Source organism: Zootermopsis nevadensis, unplaced genomic scaffold (genome assembly GCF_977971745.1).
Source record: "Zootermopsis nevadensis isolate Lab colony 2312 unplaced genomic scaffold, Znev_1.0 Znev_ptg000028l, whole genome shotgun sequence".
In the NCBI taxonomy this organism is placed as follows: Eukaryota; Metazoa; Arthropoda; class Insecta; order Blattodea; family Termopsidae; genus Zootermopsis; species Zootermopsis nevadensis.
In genome coordinates this window covers 14,385,578-14,406,922 of record NW_028259160.1, presented here as the reverse complement: position 1 = coordinate 14,406,922, position 21,345 = coordinate 14,385,578, and the positions used below count along the sequence as shown (strand labels likewise).

Below are 21,345 nucleotides of genomic sequence, written 5' to 3'. Positions count from 1 at the left end.
GACTTCATTCTATCTGTATAGTAAAATAGGGAATTGTATAACAATTGATAATGACAATTATTCACATAATTTGTATAATTATATATTTTCCTTTTTAAGTTACAAATCAGTATGAATATTTCAAGTATTATAATATATAAATATACACATATAAAAAGATATCTACAAAATGTGAAAAATTATATTTTATGCAAAATTCTCATACAAAGGCATAAAGCATAGCAAAATAATTTGAGCATCTGATTAATTTATGTAAATGGTAGGATGAATATGAATAAGTATCAACACTTCGTGTTTTATGTTCCCAAATTATTATTAGCAATTAGCAAAGTGTAATCACATGAACCTCTGCATTTACTTCAAATACACCTACCACACATCAGTACCTTTGAAAGCCTGTTCCTATGTAATATATATCCTAACAGAATTGCAAATGACCAAGACAGAGGCACATCCTCATACTACTTTCCCCTAAAACACTATTTTGCACAGATAATAGGTACACACAATTCAAATGTTTTGATTATTACTAAATCAACATTACTATGTTAGTGGTCCTATATACCAAACCACTTCAATTTCAGACAATATTTAAGTGCAAGGATACTAACTCTTAAATCTCAAAATATTTTTACAATAAAAATTGGAAGCATACAAAGTTATCAATTTTGATTACTTAACTGTGGGATGGTCTTTACGGTAACACTACCAAAACCAGCGATCAAATCTTTGGTCACAAATTAGAACTCTCTTCATTATTTTTCATTTATATTCTTAATTTTATAACAAAATGTAATTGGAAATATAAAATAAAATATGTATTTCATCCCATAAAATTCAAATATAACATATAAATTCTTGTCATGTTGTTTATGCATTGCCCAATTCCTTTCAGTGAAATGACATTTAAAATGGCTAATAAATAAATTTCTTTCAAGCAAAATTTCACATCTACTCATAAATTATTTAATTATGGAACAAACAATGTAAGAAATGCACACAATCTTTGTAGCTAGATTTGGATCCTGAAAATGCAAAACGTTCCACTCACAGTTTGGCAGTTATTTAACGATGCCACACATTACCACACAGCAAAACCTAACCAGTGAAAATTATGTCAAGTGATTATAACTACTATTTCATATTCCAGAGTATGTGGGCTGGAATCTGAGCCCAGTGAATGGCTAATCTGAGGTTTTTCATGGTTTTCTCAGGATCCTTTAGGCAAATGTTGGTATAGGCCATGGCTGCTTCCTTCCACATCCTTTCCAATTCATCATTTATATAACAATTCCACCATCCAATGGTGCATAATTCAAGAATCAATCAACCAGCCATTCTAAACCTGATCAATATTCATTTAAGATCACCAACACTTCTAACAAATACTGTACTGAGAGATTCTCAGGTTGATCAAACTGTTCCAGAACTGATTTTCTGGGGAAAAATTAAAGTACATGGGAGTTACTGAATGCCACTTCAAATAGTCTCATGGTGAATGTAAACAATCATTTCAGTAGTGCTGATATTTATTGAAGCACTTCTTGTATTCTCTTTTCAGAATGTTCTTCAATCCATGGACCGTACTTTGCGTGATTTCCAGGTTTTTCAGAATATTCTCTCTTAAAAGTGCTATTTTTGAGGAACAGAAAAGACACTTTGTGCCAAACCTGACAAATTCAGTCAACAGGGGATCAGTGTAATGTTTGACTACAAATTACCAATTTCCTTATGCTGAGTGCTGAATAAGCTGATGCATCATCGTGGTCTGTAGAATAAACTGTGCGAAGTCTCTCCTCATACCCACACCTCGACTTGCAAACAACAGACACCAATTTCTGCAGCAACTTCATACATGTGAGTTTCATTTAGAAATACAATTCTGTCAACCAAGAAGTTTCTGTGCCTGTCATAAAAGTTTCATATATAATCTGAAGCACATATTTTTTCATGTCACAAGACATGTTCAATAAATACAACTGCACAAAACATAGCAGCTTGCTTCAACCAGAGGGGTAAATTCTGCAAGACTTGCCAACTATTTCCCTTGATCAATATACACTACTATATCATTCATTTTACAAAAAATTCAATTCTGGAACATTTCCATCAAACCTCATACAAACAAACTATACATTCAGACTTGGGTGGTGTCTCCTTGCTCCTGGGCCAGCACCCAGCTTGCTGCCTGAGCTACATCCCAGTTGCAAGCCTCCAGAGCTTCGTTGCACGCTATGAAGTCTATGTTGACGTCTACATTATCAGCAGTGGCTTGCAGGAGGTCGTGTAAACGTGCCACTTTGATGGCTTGATGAATATTCCAGTTTGAGACATTAAGTGCAGCAACACAGCATTCAGCTGATACCTATAAGCAGAAGGAATATTTACAAATTTCTTTGATTATAAAAATGGAAGGAAGAAATGTATCAGAGAACCCCATTTCTTATTTATTAAAAAGTCTATAATCAAAACTGCAAAGCCATGATGGCTGACAGGAGATATGGAGGTAAACTTTAAAACATTCTAGATGTTGGAAATGACAAATATAATCAGGCTTTGGACACTTGCCCATTGGGAAAGAGCCTATAGTATGCACTGAACAGGCTCCAGAGCTGAATTGGATACATTGGCAAGGAGAAAAATTCTATTCCTGCCAGGAGCCTGACCATTCAACCCATAGTCACTTATTGGTACTGACTGAGATATCCCAACTCATTTCAGTGCATCTTACCTCAGATCCCAACACCTTCCCCATGATACGGACTTCATCAGAATCCACTCCTCTGGCCTTGCCCTGAGTTCGCCGAGCATTTGGTGTATCACATGCAAACTCAAGCAGATCTTCACAAGAAACATGATCGCTGTGACGTACCATCTCACTCCCTGTACTACATCCTGCATCTACAGGGATATCATCCAGTGCTGCCAACTCGCAGGCAATATGTTGTTCAAAGCTGTCATCAAGGCTGAACATAACACGCACAAAATTACTCAAATCGCCAGTACAACTTCAAAAGAAGTGAAAACATACTTACTTTAAAATCATAATTTCTCAAACTATACATAACAATATACTTTCATTATATTCCATAACTTTCAGTCTTTTTCAAATTATATGACTACTGAAAGATAAGATGAGATTGCAATTAATTCATTTTAATTCTAGCTTTCCTCTCAAATCTGCTGTCATGAATCTACTAGTATTTGCCTTGGTCTATGTCCTAGTTTCTATTCCACACATTAACATAAGCATACAGTAACTTTTAAATAGCCACATTTTCCCCTTCTTTAGCATTTTCCATTTCCAGAGTATATGTCACTCTTTACTTGGTAAATGTTCCTTCATTTCCCATTTCTGAAAATTATGTTATTTATATATATATCAGATGAGTCAATACCCATTTGAAAAGTATGACATGATGAAATAAATTATGTAACTGTCTTATAGTAAGTGTGCATAACAAAATACTATACTTCAGCACAGAATGCTTTGCTTTTATGAACTCAGCTAAAATTAAAGGAATGTGGCTGACTCAAGCAAGTAATGAATCCATTTAAATTACCTGGAAGTTCTAGGTGGTGATTTAGCTTTATCTGAGGTATCTTCTTCTGATGCTTCCAACATAATTTTAGGTTCTGTTTGCAGTCCTAAGTATTGTTGTGTTACTTCTTCTATAGCTGTAACTCCTGTCTCTGTGTCGGTCATCTTGGCTAGTGTCCGTGTAATTCCACCTCCTGGTATTATAAGTGGGTGTTTACGCTGATGTCGTGGCTTTGTTGGAGGCAATGGACGTGATCTGTCACGTGGAGGAAGTGGAATTGGATTCCCCTCCATAATTTCTCCTTCTTCTTCACCAGCATTATCGACACCAGTAACCCCAATATCTTCAGAAACCTCTGAACTTACAGATGATTCATGGATATTTTGATGATTTTTGGAAGTACCTATGGTACTCAAATGATGACCACCATTTGTGTCACTCACTTCTTCAATAGCTGAACAATCTTTAGGGTCTGAGTTAACGACTTTGGTAGACAGATTTTTTGAAAGTGGCATAGGTGCACTTATAAATGAACAAGGAGCTTCTGTAGGTATCGGGGGAGGTGCCGTTAAAGGTGGTGGTGGTACTCTTAGCCTTGGTAAATTTCTGGAACTGGTAGTTGCTGATGGCAATGGATCACTAGGCTGGTGCTGCTGTTGTGGCTGATTTCCATTGTTGTGTTTGTTACCTCGAACCCTGGGTCGTACAACAGGGAATGCTCCAGAACGGAGCATGCGCAGAGGATTTGTATCAAGGGAAGGAGAGTTAGGGTGAATGGAAGGGGAAGGAAGTGGTTGCTCCACAAGGCTGCTGTACACTTCCTTTGCTTCGGCACTCAGTGAAGACTGCGAAGAAAATGGGCAGAAACAAAATGGAAAATGGAAACTAAATAAAACAAATAAAATAAAAACGAAACAGTACTACTGTGTAAACCATAAAATGGACTAATTACCTACATAAACATATATATACTATAACAATACCAGTTATGCAGATATCTACAAAGTGGATAAAGGAAATAAGACAATTCAATAACGTAACTCTGACACATATGATAAGTACAAATGATGCAATTTCAGAAAATGAGGAATCCTGAGAAGCTATACGGTTAGTAAAATCATTTACTGACTTGAGGGTAAACCTTGTAAGTCTCTATCGAGTTCAGGATATTCTGCCAAGTCTGGACTTGTACAAGCTGATGAGAAAGTGAGGTTGAATGAAGTGCAGATTTCAAGTTCAGGTTCAGGGGATTCACAAAACACAAGTACATCACATGTCTTTGGTTTGTCTGGCCGTAGAGAATTATTCCTGTCATCAACCAGTTTTTGGGATGGCTGAGAGCGAGCATGCAGAAATGTAGTGAAGGTGGCAGTGGTGTCCTCACGTGGCATACAACCAGGGGAGAGGGAATTTAGAAACGAGGAGAAAGGTGGAGGGGAACCAGAACATTCTGTACAGTGCTGGTATGAAATCACTGTTTCAGCCTCATCAGTAGAGGGAGACGGTGGCTTGGCATAATCATTATTAGAATAAGAAAAGGGAAGAATTTTCTCAAAACATGCTGCAGAGGGTAAATCACAGTCTTCATCAGATAAAAGAGAACAGTCATTCAGAGGGTGAGACAATTCTTCAGTTGAAATGTCATCAGCACGTGAGAAATGATTTCTGTTTGAATTATGATGAATATCAGTTTCCAAACAATTTCCACTCAGTGACAATTTTGGTGAAGCATCTGGATATAAGTATTTTAGTATATTTTGGGACTTTGGTACTAACGTTCTAATGTCATATGAATCAGGCAATTCTTTACATATCAAACTGACAGCAGATTCAGTACATCTTTCATATTTAGGAAGATTTAGTGCAGATTCAACATGTGCCATTATAGATCCTGAAACTCTCAAATGGTTACTCCTTTCTTTTACTTTAAAATCTCTAAGTCTACTTTGAATGACATCACTTTGTGCATGGAAATTATTAACGGAAAGTGAACTACTTGCTGGACATTGAAATTTATTTAACTGACCAAAATCAGAACAAGTAATATGAGAATCCTGATAATAATCATTAACATGTTCTGTTTCTTCAGGATTCTGAGGCACTTCATGCTTTGGCACTTGAGATTCAATCACTTTATCACCAAATGCTTCTCCACTACAGAAAACTGATTTCAAGCAAAACGGGTTCTTAGTGAGGAGGTCACGTGAACGAGCAAAACAAAATTCAGCTGAAGCTTTATCCCACAAGGGAAGACGCAAAGAACCTGAACCACCTAGGGACTCGAGGCTTGTCCCTACAGAAGGTGGTGGAGTGGTGGGAGTGGCTGACAGGGATAGCAAACTGCTACACAAAGACTACAGGAACACCAACATAAACATAACAAATAAAACAAGTTTACCAATCAATATGAAACAGAAACAAAACATAAATTAAAAATGTAAAAAAATTAAGATTTAAAACAAATAAGAAGAAATTAAGCATGACAGGTTATGTGGTAAAGGATAAGCAGCAAATGAAGTGGAAAAAGGATTTAAAGAAAAAAAGGACATGGAAAAACATGATCCAAATGCATTAGTAAAACTATTTTGGTATTAGTAGTATGTTAGAAACAGTATGCTAAGTACAATGATTGTACCATACAAAAACATGAAGCAACCTAATGATTCAGATGACTGAAACTGTGACATTCACACCCACATGAAGAAACAAGGAAACAGTATATGCATCTCTTCATTCTATTAAAGGGATACATTCCTTACAAGTTGTTCTTAAGCAGACATTCATTAAACAAAAGTACATTCCCTATAATTTAAAAATAATAATTACAGATTTTATGATACAATATGTACATACATAAACAAAAATAAGTAAAAATGAATATCAAGGTTACACATATTAAATTGAAAATCTCAGCATCATTATGATAAATTGATACTGTAAATAGTCCAAGGGCTTTCACAGCAGTGGTCCAAACAGTTTTTTGACAGAGGGTACAACCATAAAATAAGCACAAAGAAAACCTGCAAATGGATGAAGAAAATGCACAGAACAGAATGAGACACCAACAGGGAGGTAAATGTTTCTAGGCTTTAACCCTTCATCTTCAACACATCAAAGCAGCTTATTCAATCAGCAGGAAGGACACAAACCGATGACATGAGGTAGAGATCACATTTTGAGAAACAATGATTTAAGGAATTTCTGTGACATGACAATCCTTAAAAACTGTCAATTATTATAGCGCCTACTTCCTAAACAACTACATTCATTGCCTAATTTAATTATACAACTTTATCCTTGTGAACTTACTGCTCTTAACCTTTTACCTACTTGTATATCAGGAATAGAAGCAGCCTCCTCAGAAAATGTCTTCCGTTCTGCACGTGGGCTAGGATGTTTATCAGTACCAGCAGTAGGGAACCGAAATGAGAATTTGCGCTTGCCAGGAGTACCAGGCGTGTGTGGGCTCTCTGGTGGGGTTCCATTGTCCAAATTATTCCTTGAACGTGCTGCCAGCTCATTAGCCATTGCAATTGCACCCTCTAAAGTTCGCTCATCTACAGCAGAAATTGGTTTCACCTATAATGAAAGACATTTATTATGTTACAGCTGTATTTGATTATGATGCTTCATAAACCCTTCCACATTATGTATAGTCTGCACAAAGTTACAAAATTAAGGCATAGTCTCTCTGAATAATGAGTGGAGTTGATTTTTTTTGTTACTTCCACCTCAGGGTCACAGTTTGCCCACACCTATTCTAAATGTCTTCATGCAAGTACAAATCATGATCTTTGGTCACAAACATGATGTGAAGACAACTTCCAAACACCCAAGAACAGATCAGAGCATAAAACTTGTAAATATGCCAAATGTTGAATTGGTGACTGGTTGATTCAAATCACTCTCCTCTCTTTGGCCAGTTCTTGACAAACTGCATTACACCAACATGTATTAACACATATGCACATATACACATACAGACAGTCCACATCACATCACAACTGCTGATGACAAGGATACAGTGTCAAATATGTCAGATTTCACAATGAAGATCAGAGCCATATTAAATAATATGACTTCCGCGCAAATCTGGAAATGAAGGAATTGCTTCATGCAGATTTGATAAATGAAAGAGATCAGCTTACTGTAGCCTGCTTCTTTTTCCCAGTGACTTTTTCTGCCATCTCACGTAGCTCGTTACGAACATTGATAGTCTCATCAAGAGGTGAGGCTGGTGAAGGCGGAAGTCCTGGAGAAGGTGGTGGTGGAAATGGGGGTTCTCCAAAAGATCTAAACACTGCATCCATTTCATCTAGTAAACTTGGACCAAAGTCAAATGATTTCTGTGAACAAAATACCAAGATATAAGAAATTAAAGACCCCTAAGAGAAGGTGTCAAAATCAATCTGAAGAGATATCACAATCAAGTTACCATGATCCACTGAACATACTCTGAATGAGGATATCTAATTTGTGTCTTCTAACTATAGCTATAGATGCTTACTCAAATTTCAGTGCAAGATCAATGATGTTTATGGAAAAAAGATACATATTCTCTGGGTAGAAATTGCAAACTAGTACACATATTCTATGTCCTTAGATTTAAAAGGATCCATGTCAGTTCTCTTCTACTTGTACCTTCATACTCCAAGAACAGTTTGCTCATTTGTTATTATTCATAAATACACATTTTTACTTTATCCTCTAAATCTAAGTATCAGAAATACATTATTTACATCACTGACACCACTTATTTGATTCTGATTATTTAAAACTTCAGAAAACAGACAATAATATATGATAGAAAATTAAATCGCGCAAGGTAACTTACTTCAAACCGAGGACTTTCAGCAGTTCCCTCCTCATCACTTATCTCATGGTATTCATGATCGAGCAGAAACTTGGGTCCTCCAACTCTGCTACTTCCTCCTGTTGCTGTCTGTGACAAACTCGTCTCACTGGCAGTGTCAGACCATGCTGCAGCTGAAGTTAAAATACCAATTTCATTATGTCAAAATAAAAGTTAATTCCATGTAAAGATGCTTAACATTTTAACATTTTAATTGTACATGCTCATTTTAATTCAGAAGAAATGCTTTTATTTTAAATGTACTGCTAATTTTGGCTCTAACTAAAATGAAAATTTTATGAATTAGATTACCAATAATGGCAACTTACCAACAGGCAGTGGGAGCTTGGTGGGTTCTGTTCCCATGAGAAGTGGTGCACGATCAGAAGAAGCATCTGAAACAGATTTTCCGAGCGCAAGATGTTCAGAGTCATCCTGTGGCTTGTATGGTGTCACAACTTGACGAGGTAGATGATGATACTGTAACAATTTCAAGTTTAAACAATACAGAATATCCAAATACAAGTAAACTGGGTACAACTCCGCTTACAATGCTAGTTTGTTACATTAGAAAATCCCACATCTGTATCTGTAACCTTCAATGCATGTGTTGTGTTTTAGATTTCTACATGAACACTTGCCTTACTATAGTGGTGGTGGCTAAGAGGGACATGGATCTTAAACTGTGTTGGATTTGGTGTTTCCGTACATGCGTTCCTCACCAGAGGTAGGAAGAGATGGAGGGTTTACTGTATAGAAATGCTACTTGAAAGCATGATTAGACATGCTTGGCTCTCCTGACATGCAATAATACTCTATGATGCACAAGCAGAAACACAGAAGAACAAATCAATTGAAGGGTACAAGCTTGGCTTTCAGATGTCACTACAGCTCAGCAAATGACCATGCTGGAATGAAACAGTCTGTACAGTAAATTCAACATCCACTATTCTCATCTGTACTGATGAGCACAGATGCAGATAAGCATACCTTGCCTCCAAGGAAAGAAATATCCCCAAAGTAAGCACCATCTAATCCAACATGGCTTGTGTGTTTGAAATCTCCCTGTGGAGATGAAATCATGTCAGGACGCAAACGACGACGAGAAGAATATGCATTTTTTCCATCTGAAAATAAATACATAAAATATGAACTCTGAGGTTTCTACAGCAATGACAGTTTAGGTTTGTCCTACAGAATCAATCTGCTAACCAGCACTCCTACATAGGTGTACTACAGCATCTACAAGAGGCTGTCATGCTCAAACTGTAGGAAAATGGTATGATGGTGACTGGTTGCTCCATTATCACAATGCCCCCCCCCCCTTCCCCAAAAAATCTCCAGTTCTGGCTTCCAGTAATTTCTTTCTGTTCCAAGAATATACCTGAAACTCAAAAAAGCAAAAGAGATTTGTTGACATTTTGAAAATTCAACAAAAATCTGAACACTCGCTACAAGACATTCTGAAAAAACGGTTTCAAAGTGCTTCCAGCAATGATAGAACTACAAGGACAAGATTCATTACCTCACACAATAATTAATTTTCCTCTACAACTTTTGTTCAAAACTCTCTCTCTCCCCCCCTTTTTTACTATCTGGGAACTTTTTATAGAACCTCATACACAGAAGATGAAGTGAACAGAAAAGAATGAACTCCATTATGACTCTTACAGCATTATGCCATATCATGATACTAATGATGACAGTACACAGCCACATGACTCCAGCTTCTCTGTTTATACCTACCGCCTCTGATGAACTCAGTCTTATTTGATGGTAAATTGGAACCCAAGTATGCAACTGTGTATGCAGGATTGAACAGCCCAGTCTTCCCATTGTTCAGAACACCTTTCCACAAGCTGTTCACATTTTGGAATGGTCTGACAAAAAACAAACATATGATTAGGAACAAAAACAGGATGTTATACTAATTCAAGAAACAAGTCTTGCACTCTGGTCAGTCACAATCACTGTTAAGTGAATGTTTACCCTTTGTCAAGCACGGTGATCACATCCCCAACTCTGTAAACCAACTGCTCACGCTGCTTTACTTTTAGTGGGTCATCTCCATATTCTTGAACTGCTTGCACTTGCTCTGGTTTGCACTACAAAAAGAAAATATTTCCATGAGGAAATACACATTGCAAGCACACAATACATAACATCAGCCATGCAGTTCATTAGTGATAGCTGCATTTTTTTTCACATATGAAGATCCTAGTTGTCTGGCACTCAAATGTGATAATCACTGGGGGAAAGGAAGTTTCTTGACAAAAAATAAACCTGAAATTAACATTACTTTTACAAGAAAAGAACAAGAAAGGTCAATATAATAAAAAATTAACACACCTTTGGAAACATTCTGTAAAGGATTTTTCATATTTATATGTAAATGTCCATGCACTTGACTTCAAGAGTTCAAATCCTTTCTAAAATACCTGAGACAGCATGGAACAATGTTTATTCTGCAAAATTTAGTTAAAAAACTAAGGCCTGGATACAAACCAATAACATTTATGTCAAAATTAAGAACCTGGTTTTAAATTTACATAGTGAACTGTCATTTTTAACTAATAAGTTTTAATAACTCCTTAAATTAAATTCTGGGTATGCTGCTATATCCAAAAAATTACACCTGCTTTACAACAAAACACTATTTTCTGTAAAAAGTTGATTTTAATTCTTTGCCACATAGATATAATACAAATTACATGCAATTCAATATAGTGATAACAGCCGAGAGAGTTCCTGCAGTTACAGTACAATTTACAACCCCTTATACAAAATACTGAACCTTCAGGGGGTAGGGGAATGACACATCTGATGAAATCCCGGACAGATTATTTAAACAAGTAATTCATATTGAGAGTCCCACTGCAGTGTAGGAATATGGTTAACTGACCTGAAATGAGATAATCAGCTTACCTCTGGTAATATGTTGATGAGATCTGCAAACCTTGGGCGCTTGTTAGGATCATGCTGCCAACATTTCAGCATGAGAGTAAAATATTCTTTTGGGCAGCATTCTGGTTGTTCTAGCCTCTGTAATGTACAATAAGCAAAACTTGACTATTTAAGATTTTAAGTTTTCACAGCAGTGAGGATAATGTCGATGATGTGGGTTTTTACACCATGTAGAATTGTAGGTTAATGCCAACATTTTGGAGAAACATATTGTCTCCACCTTCAGCACTAAAGATGAACACAGTATGTTTCTCTACTCTATGTATGTTGGCATCTAACTACACAGATTCTCATAACAGATTTGTTCATCACTAGTGTGTGATGCTATGTCAGTTACAATGTTGCCTACTGAAGACTGAAAGATTCTATACACTGTAAAACATCAATCCAAAATAAATAACTGTATGAATTAAATTTAATAAAATGTACTATTTAACATTTAATCTAGTATCAATACAATGGGCTCTGCTATATTGAATTATTAACATTAAATATTTAAAGGGCAGATACCTATACCAGATTAGCAATCACCTGGTGACTGGCTATGTAGTTTGTCCCACTGTATAACTGTCACCTTTCCTTTCTCCAGCTATTCTCACCCCTTACCAGATCCTTCAGGGTTTCAGATACCAGGCCCAAGCAGTACATAAATGTTGATGGCCAATCAACTGAAGTGGAAAGTCACTGCTACCACAGTGCAGAATTTGATGCTTTAAACAAAACAACAGAAGAATCATTTTGAAATTACCTGGAAGTTAGGTTCATCAATAGCTTCTAAAATCTGATGTCCAGTGAGTGCAGCCCATGGTTGGAACCCATAACTAAACATCTCCCAAAGTGTCACTCCATATGCCCAAACATCTGATGCTGATGTGAAGCGCAGGTAACTTATACACTCAGGTGCACACCTATACATAGATGTCAACCCATAAAAACAGCAATGGAAAATGACATAATAAGAATAATTATTCTTACATTAAGCAGTTCTTCATGACTTACACAGATGTAAAATCATGAAGGGTGTTGAATAAGCAGCTTCCAAGGGTATACTACACTTGTATTTATTACTTCTACATGGTTGACTAAAATAAAAAGGAATAATATACTGACCCCCTACTTATTCATGTAATTGTCACACCTACTGACACCCTGTGATCCACCACCTGTTCAGTTACTGTACTGAATATATCAGGTCTGTGTCTGAACCCAATGGCCTCACTTTTCTCCCTATCATTACACTAAAGCAGACCTACTTTCCTTACATGCACTTCTTCAGTGGTCCAAAGAGGTATAAGTCTCTAGGTGCACGGACTGGCTGCATGGAGAATAAGCAAGATATTTCAAGCAAAACTGTTCCAGAAATGGCCTTATGAAAATGGCCCTTTGCAGTGAGTACTGTTTTGAAAAAGGATCACTTTCTCTGTTCACAAGCCAGGGTGTTTCCTCTGGATGTCTTCCTTTTGTTTCAGCAGTACTGGGTACTATTAGTCTCCCTCACAGATGCGATGTGGTCCAAGGAGGAAAATTCCTTATGCATCATAAACTGCTGTCAACATCCCTACATAGTGAAAGGCTTGAACATCCTTTTCATGGAAATGTGTTGTACTTCCATTCTATTCATGTTACCTTTAATGTCTGAGTGAAGTGATGATCCCACATTTCATCACTGGTGATGATGCAAACAGGGAATTTTGGGCTGGAGGAAGGTGACATGAAAACAAGGTGAAATGTGGGGCCAGCTGGTAAAACACTAAGATCCAATTTCATCCCAACAAAAACTAAATATGTGTATCTCAAGGGTAAATGTCTAAGTCTTTCTGATGATTACATGCATAAACAGGAAGTCAGTTCAGTATTCCTATTCGCTGTATAAATGAGCTACTCACCAAGCTATGGGAAGCTTCAGATTAACATTGAAATTGGTCTGATAATAATCTTTTCCCACTCCTAGAGCTCGTGACAGTCCAAAGTCAGAAATTTTAACTTTGTTCTTTGAAAAGACAAGAATGTTTCTTGCAGCTAGATCCCTAAAAAATAAGAAAATATATGTATATTTAACAGTACATAAATCCCTTATGGACCACGGTTCAGAAATTTAGCAGTACTGGACAAACAAAACAACCTTCTGAAAATTAACAAAATACATAAAATATCCAGGTTTATCCACTCAAAATAACAGTGAAAGAACTTTCAGTTTGATCAGTCAACTGGTTATGCATTAAACAGAAGAACAGTATATTAACCTGTGAATCAGTCTTTTCACCTCCAAATACAGCATACCATCACATATTTGGATGGCAAAATCACAAAGTGAGAGAATTGGAAAGCTGGTCCGGAGGGACGGTTCCTTCAAGCACTCCAAAAGTGAGCGGAGGGGAGCCAATTCAGTCACCTGAACAAAATATGAAATGTACACTGAACAGCATACATAACTAACACAATAAATGGCAGAACATACAACTGAAATAAATTTAAAAAAAACTAATATGGATAAATACACTGTAATCTCATTATTGATCTCTTCATAATAAAATTTTTCAATTTATATTAAATCACCATTACAAACGCCATGTAAAATTGTAAAAGAATCCCTATGGCTAAGGCATATCTTGAAGCAATGTAGCAGAGAATGGCAAATTTCATGTGTCCTCATCAGCCCCAGCAATCAGTATCCAAGAGGATGGATATGCTCCAGAGCCAGATTGAATCCCTGCACCTGCCAGGAATCAAACTCCAAGCAATGTTTGGACAGAGATAAGATACTGGATAAATAATAAATACCAGCCTCTAAGCCCTAGCACACTTCATAATGAAGCTACAACTGTCCATATTAAGCACATTCCTTGCAATTAGGACATAGCCTAACAATAAGTCACAGATAGCCAACATGATAGACCAAAACTACGTTCATGAAAAAGTTAAGAGCATATTAAATTTGGGGACTTTTTGCTACCATTCAGTAAAAAATCTTTTATTTTCTTGACTCCTTTCTAAAAAGGTAAGGATTAAATATTCAGAACCATTATTTTATCTTATGTTCTACATGGCTGTGAAACTTGATATCTCACATTAAGGAAAGAATGTAGACTAAATGAGTTTAAGAAAAAATGCCAAGAAGAATATTTGGGCCAAACGGTTAGGGAAGTAACACAAGAAAGGAGAAAACTGGATAATGAGCAGCTTCATACCAGCATGAGGGCATTTGTATCCAGAACTACTCCATACAGTCGTACAATATGTTCATGATCAATAGCATGCATGATCGCTGCCTCTTTCAGGAACTCAATCGGATTGTTCTGCATTCGCTCGCGGCTCAAACATTTGATAGCCACTTGGATCTGCATACAAAGAAAAGACATATTAATATTACTGCTCTGAAGTAGTGGCATTAAGAAAATTTGTTACAGTAAGACAGCATGCATGCTCTGGTCATAGCTATCTGACCTCCATGTTTATCTCACATGCACTTCCAATGCAAACTATAAACTAACCTTACCTTGTTATACAAAATTTAAACATGTACTGGCAGAACTAAAAGGTTCAACATAGCTAATAACAAAGCCAACCATTACACATAGTCTTAAGCTACTTCCATCCTCAAATCTCACAGCCCATCTCACTACATTCCTTCTTAATCCTATCCTCTTTTATGGTCTTGTTAGCAAGTATTTCCCAAGAGGATTCCCTGTGCATATTATTTGTTTCACACATCCTAGCCTCTTACATTCCACTATCATAAAGTTCTTCTTATGTAATACCCTAAATTGCTTACTTTCTTCATCCTTCTTAGGTCTAAATACTTGTTACATATCACAAAGTTTGTTACATACCCTCTCTCCATCATTTGTCCACACTCCCTGTTGCACAACTCCAAACTCCCCTGTTCCAAGCTCCTTGTTTACAATGATTGCTTCTGCTGGTATGATGTGTTTATTAGGTACTTTTATTGGAGGTTTGTCCATTAATTCATCTGGTAATGTGGGTAATGCAGCTACCTGCTCTTCCTTTCGAAGCAAGATCATCTAGAAAACATGTAACATTCACTAACTTATTCTGTGCAAAGCTTCAGTCTTCTGTAAACAGTTAATGGCATTTCCTGCACACAGATATATAAATTATACCACAAGAAACAGGTCACTAGAGTTTATAAGAAAAAAACAGGATGCACCAATTAGAAGTGAGGTTGACTTGTAGGAGAGGTTTAAAGCCTTAGATGCTATAAGCAAGAGAAGTTGCCTTTAAATCAAATTCTGTTTTGAAAAGTGGTGTGCTACTACCAATGAAAGGAAGCCTCTTATATTGTCTCTTCACAGTTAAATCCATAAACTTGGAGTTTTCAGACAATGAAAATTATAAATTTATATAAACACATCAGATTTAACTTCTTTCCCCTCATTCTAACCCAATCAATCTTTAGTCCTTGTGTAACACACAAGGTAATTCAAATCACTTTCAAAATAAATACATAACTTAATCACCATTAAGACCACAAAACAGTCAAGGAGTTCAGACATACCTTCACCTACTCTGTCCCCTCAGCTGTCCCATGTTCAAGTAAATCTGAACTTATAAATTATTAGAAAAACCTGTATATCAGCTTACTGTTAATATGAATCCATTTGTTTTAGGTAAACAAATATTTATGTTGATGAAGTTCAGTTTTAAACAAGTCTAATAAGAAACTAAACAGTCAACCTACCTTTTTAAACTTAGATAAATAATTCTGTGGGAAATGTTTTTGGAAGTACTTTTTTAACCTCCGCATTTCTGGCTTTGACATTCCAATGGTATGGAGGTCATCTTCAGTAACATACTTTAGCTGTGGTACATTCTGAACCTACAAAGAAATAAGAAACTAAAATTTAAAAAGGACAGCACACAGAAACAACATACAGGCATTTGAGAAGAGAATCTAGTAGTGCTAGTAACTAACCTATGGCAGCAGAACCCAAAGGTTTAACACCATTAAGATTACACTTTGTCATTAGACAATATATTAAGCTAGTTTCAACCACTTCCTACCATAACACATGAATGGTAACTTCAAATGCCTTTAACACTTGTCATACAAATCAAGTTCAATGTACCCTGATGCCATCAGACCAAGTAATTTAATCGCCCTGATGACGGAGGCAGTATGATCTCTGAAACGTTGGTAAACATCGACCAGACTACACAGCGTACCACCCCACAAGACAGAAATCTTCAAGTAATTTAAATCCATTATGATTTGTAGCAAGAGATGTTTAATTTTACTAGGTCTACTGTGTGAGGCATGGTAAAGAGCCAATAATGAAAATTATTATCTTGTCAGGCCAGTCCCTTGCCAAAATCACAATTATTTACCTTCAAGTCATTCTTAATTCCAGCATAATACTGTTGAAGTTCTGCTTCTATAAGAAATTCATATAGACCAGGTCCACGAACAGCAGACATATTTGCCTGTAACATAAATGCTAGTTGAATACATACCCTTTCCAGCACCTTCCTACTCTGACTAGTATGTTTATGTTGTGAATCTCAGAGGGTAAGGTTATTTCTCCTGCTTAGATCAAGACTTCTGGAATGTGATCAGAACCTGATGAACTCTTCCACAATTTTAACTCTATAAATGTCAGAATCGTATACTAATGGCTCAGCAGTATCTATGTATCTATGTGTATTTCAGTCTGTACAGCTTCATTAATGCTACGTACATTTCATAGTTGCTTGAAATAATTTTTCTGCATATGTATAGCTTCATTAATTCATTTAATAGTTGCTTAAAGTAACTTTTCAGCACATATAACATTATTCATTGATGCAGTATAGGATAACTCTTATGACAGCAGAAGGCTGTAATTTCTTCAAACTGTATTATGGTAACATAATAAGCATCTACAGGTTATGATAACTTTACTTATGCTAGTTTCTAACTAGCACAACAAAAGCTAGCCTAACCAAAAATAGAATGTTATCACAATAGTCAAATGTTGTACTTCAAAATATTTGGGCACCTGTAACTACATAAGTACTGTTCTGGTCACAAATATCATTGGCCACTATTGACCTTGCAATATTGCAGCTACCTTTCAAAATTAAAGTTTTAATTACACAAGAGCTGTGGAGAATTATAGAACTGTACACATGTTTAATTCCTGGCAGGGCAGATTTTTCTCTTCATCACACTGTCCACAATGGCCAGCCTCCCAACTGGCTCCCCAGTTTCTTTCCTTGAGGCTCAAACAGTGACGGCATAAAGCTAAACATTCACCTCCATTTAGTGATACAGTTAAAAGTGTGTGGGGATAGACCCGTCCTCCCCCATATACATGCTTAACTTGATGCTTAATTATGTGGCAAGCACAAATTCACCTTTACCATTAGCTTATTTGTAATGTTCTTGATATATTAAAAATTTAATCATACACTACATGCAAATAATGTCGGGATGGCTTAATTAAAACTGCGAAGAAAATTACACAAAGCCTCATCTGAAACTTGACAGCTAAAGCTTAAATTAATGTCACATTAGCATTTACACTTACACTTTACTTTACTTTCACAACAATAAGATAATTAATCTCTTTGGACTCGCTCCACTCCCACATTTGGCACAGCAGGGTGGAAAGCGCATATTTCTCAATCTGCTCTCCTTAAAAAGTAGGATAAACAATTCTATTAATACATTAATAAAACCAAGTGCATTACACAAAGAATTATCATTAAATGCATTTCTTAATTTTACCATAAACATCTAGCGTATAAATAAGGCCAAGTGTACGAAATAAACTGCACAGGAAAAATAATTTCCTGCAGCTAATTAAGACAGCCACTTATATAAACAAATAAAAGCCAGACCATTTCAGATACGGCAACCCACAGATTACACACAACAATCCGAAACATAGATTTGCGATTGAGGGTTGTAATGTATGGATTATCTGTGGTTGTAATCATGAAGTACATAGAATCACGGATGCCTCACAAAGACTATCATTAAGAACATTGCAGTCTGTCCTGCCATCTATCCACCATAGAACTAACTAACTAACTAACTAGATGGCTTACCGAACCCGAAGGTTCATCACCGAATTAACCAAAGCCCTCCACCGGACCCTGTCCTGGGCCAACAAAATCCAGTTTCCTTCAACTCCTATCTCGGATAGATCCCGCCTGAGATTATCCTCCCATCTACGTCTAGGTCTCCCCAGCGGTCTCTTCCCTTCAGGTTTCCCAACCAGTACCCGGTGCACACCTCTTGTCCCATCCATGCGCGCTACATGTCCCGCCCATCTCACTCTTCTCGACTTAATCACCCTCACAATACTGGGGGAGCAGTACAGATTTTTAAGCTCGTCATTGTGCAGTTTTCTCCACGCCCCATCGTCTTCCCTCTTAGGCCCAAATATCCTCCTCAACACCCGATTCTCAAACACCTGCAATCTGTGTTCCTCCCTCTGAGTGAGAGACCATGTTTCGCACCCATACAAAACAACAGGCAAGATTATTGTTTTGTATACTTTAATTTTCAGGTTCTTAGAAATCAGACGGGAAGACAAAATATTTTGGACTGAGAAGTAGCAAGCATTTCCGGAATTTAGTCTCCTCCTAACTTCCTCACAAGTATCATTTTGATTTGTTATTGTTGTTCCCAAATATTTGAACTTTGTAACCCTTTCAAAGGATTTATTAGCTACCCTAAGATAATTTTGCCCGCCTGTCTTCTGATGACGAGATACTAACATGTACTTAGTTTTTTCTGAATTTACTTCCAGCCCCACTTGTCTACCAGCCTCTAGTAAAACTTCTGCGTTCCTCTTTATTGTATTTATATCGTCCCCCAATAAATTAACATCATCAGCATATGCCAATAGCTGATGTGTCCCGTTCAATTGCAAACCCTCCTGCCTACCTTGGACCTTCCTGATGGCGTATTCTAGCGCAAAGTTAAAGAGCAAGGGAGACAAAGCATCTCCTTGTTTTAGACCGTTCTTGATGAGGAATGTCTCAGATACATATTTACCTACTCGAATTTTGCTGCAGGTTTCATTTAAGCACATTTTTATTAGACCCACTAGCTTCTTTGGTATACCAAATTCAATAAGAATATTATATAGCACTTCTCTCTTCACAGAGTCATAGGCTTTTTTGAAATCTATAAATAACTGATGTACAGTCCCACCGAACTCCCATTTTTTCTCTAGTATCTGACGAATGCAAAAGATCTGATCAATCGTTGATCTGTTTCGTCTGAACCCACACTGATGATCCCCAATAGTTTCATTCGCATATGGGGTTAATCTTGCCAAAAGAATGTTGGATAGAATTTTGTATGAGGTTGATAGCAGCGATATTCCTCGGTAATTACCACACTCAGTCTTGTCCCCCTTCTTATAAATAGGAATAATTATGGATTCCTTCCATTGATGTGGCATCTCTTCCTTATCCCAAATTAACTGAATAAGCTTATGGATCCTCATATGCAACCCTTTGCCACCTGCTTTAATTAATTCGGCCGGAATCTGATCAATTCCTGGAGATTTATAACTTTTCAACTTCCCAATGGCTAGTTCCACTTCATCTAAGCTAGGTTCTGGCACCAACAGTTCAGCTGTATGCATTTTAATCTGTCTAATATCACCAGTATTATGAACATTTAAGAGCTCGCTAAAGAAATTTTTCCACCTATTCACAATTTTTATTGGATCTGCAAGCAAATTGCCACTATCATCCTTTACCAAATTAGTCTGGGGTTGATATCCTTTCTTAAAGTTATTAATGCCTCTGTACAGGTCTCTGATGTTTTTTTCCTTATTATTTGTCTCAAGTTCAGCAATTTTGCCCTTCAGGTATTCCCTTTTCTTAGTCCTAAAGGTTCTACTAGCCTCACGTCTCACGTTACATAGATTATCCGCATTTGTTTTGTTTGGGTTCTGCAACCATTGAAATTTTGTTTGCTTCCTTCGATCTATTAATTTTGAACATTCTTCATCAAACCACGGTTTATTTTGCTTTCTCCTGTAGTATCCTAGTTTCTCTTTTGCTGAAATTTTGATGCAGTTTCTGACATTTTCCCACTCCCTGTTGATGTCCACACTTTCATTATCCTCATTTGTCTCTAAAATTTGAAACCTATTCGAAATTTCAACTTGATATTGTTCCTTTGCCTCTCCCTCACTTAATTTTTTCAAATCAAATCTTTCTGTGTCAAAATTTTGTTTAGTTCGTCTACTTACTGAAAGCCGCTCCCTCACTTTTGCTACCACCAGATAATGATCAGTGTCGCAATCTGCTCCTCTGAATGATCTCACATCAATTACATTTGTCTGCCTTCTCTTATCTACTAAAACATGATCTATTTGATTGTGTGTTCTGCCATCTGGGGAAGTCCAAGTGTATTTATGAACATCACGGTGTGGAAATTTTGTACTTTTTACAATTAAATCTTTTGACGTAGCGAAGGTCACTGCTCTGACGCCATTATCATTACTAAGTGCATGGAGACTCTCGCTGCCTATTGTGGGTTTGAAGACATCCTCCCTCCCAATTTTTGCATTGAAATCTCCTAGCAGAATTTTCATGTGATACTTGCCAAATGTATCAAATACTGATTCCAATGGCGGCGATAATGATGGTTTCGGTGTCCTACTTCATAAGACGGTTAACTTACAGTCAATAAATTCTATGTACTTTCGTCCTTCCAATTCTAGTCGCTAACTTTTGAAACGCTGGTGTTGCATAGGAACTTAATCTTTCGCATAAAAGTGATTGAATGTAAAGCTGTTTAACTAGTCTTGCTTGTATCCATTAAATGGAGAAAATCTATCTAGCTTGGGCTTTCGGATGTGAGCAGTGTCAAATGTTATGCATTAACCAACGTTTCGCCGAATATTACAGTTACCACGTTCAAGGTACCAATGTAGTGGGGCGAGTTCTGGAAGCCTTATATGCAGCAGGCATTGGGTGGCGAGGCAAACTGTCTCCTAAAAGGGGAAATGTTCTCTT

General features: G+C 36.8%; 1 protein-coding gene across 2 annotated transcripts; it reads right to left on the bottom strand.

Moving 5' to 3' along the window:
• Nucleotides 1-66: 66 nt before the first annotated feature.
• On the bottom strand, nt 67-18,271 carry Ack-like (activated Cdc42 kinase-like). 2 transcript variants are annotated; one of them, XM_022070166.2, is made up of 20 exons: nt 18,086-18,260; nt 17,886-17,992; nt 16,705-16,800; nt 16,058-16,195; nt 15,189-15,380; nt 14,547-14,696; nt 13,602-13,750; nt 13,245-13,385; nt 12,107-12,266; nt 11,320-11,436; nt 10,384-10,499; nt 10,141-10,274; nt 9,385-9,521; nt 8,724-8,874; nt 8,377-8,528; nt 7,691-7,888; nt 6,873-7,121; nt 3,564-4,387; nt 2,732-2,966; nt 67-2,365 (listed from the first exon to the last, which is right to left on the bottom strand). In XM_022070166.2, exons 3-20 carry the CDS (start codon nt 16,792-16,794, stop codon nt 2,138-2,140), a joined length of 3,561 nt encoding a protein of 1,186 aa, XP_021925858.1. In that variant the 5' UTR covers nt 16,795-16,800; nt 17,886-17,992; nt 18,086-18,260; the 3' UTR covers nt 67-2,137. The 2 variants fall into 2 exon arrangements, with proteins under 2 accessions (XP_021925858.1, XP_021925860.2); XM_022070168.2 differs by lacking the exons at nt 67-2,365; nt 2,732-2,966; nt 3,564-4,387 and adding an exon at nt 4,394-5,896 and having other exon boundaries at nt 18,086-18,271.
• Between the last annotated feature and the right edge of the window lie 3,074 nt (nt 18,272-21,345).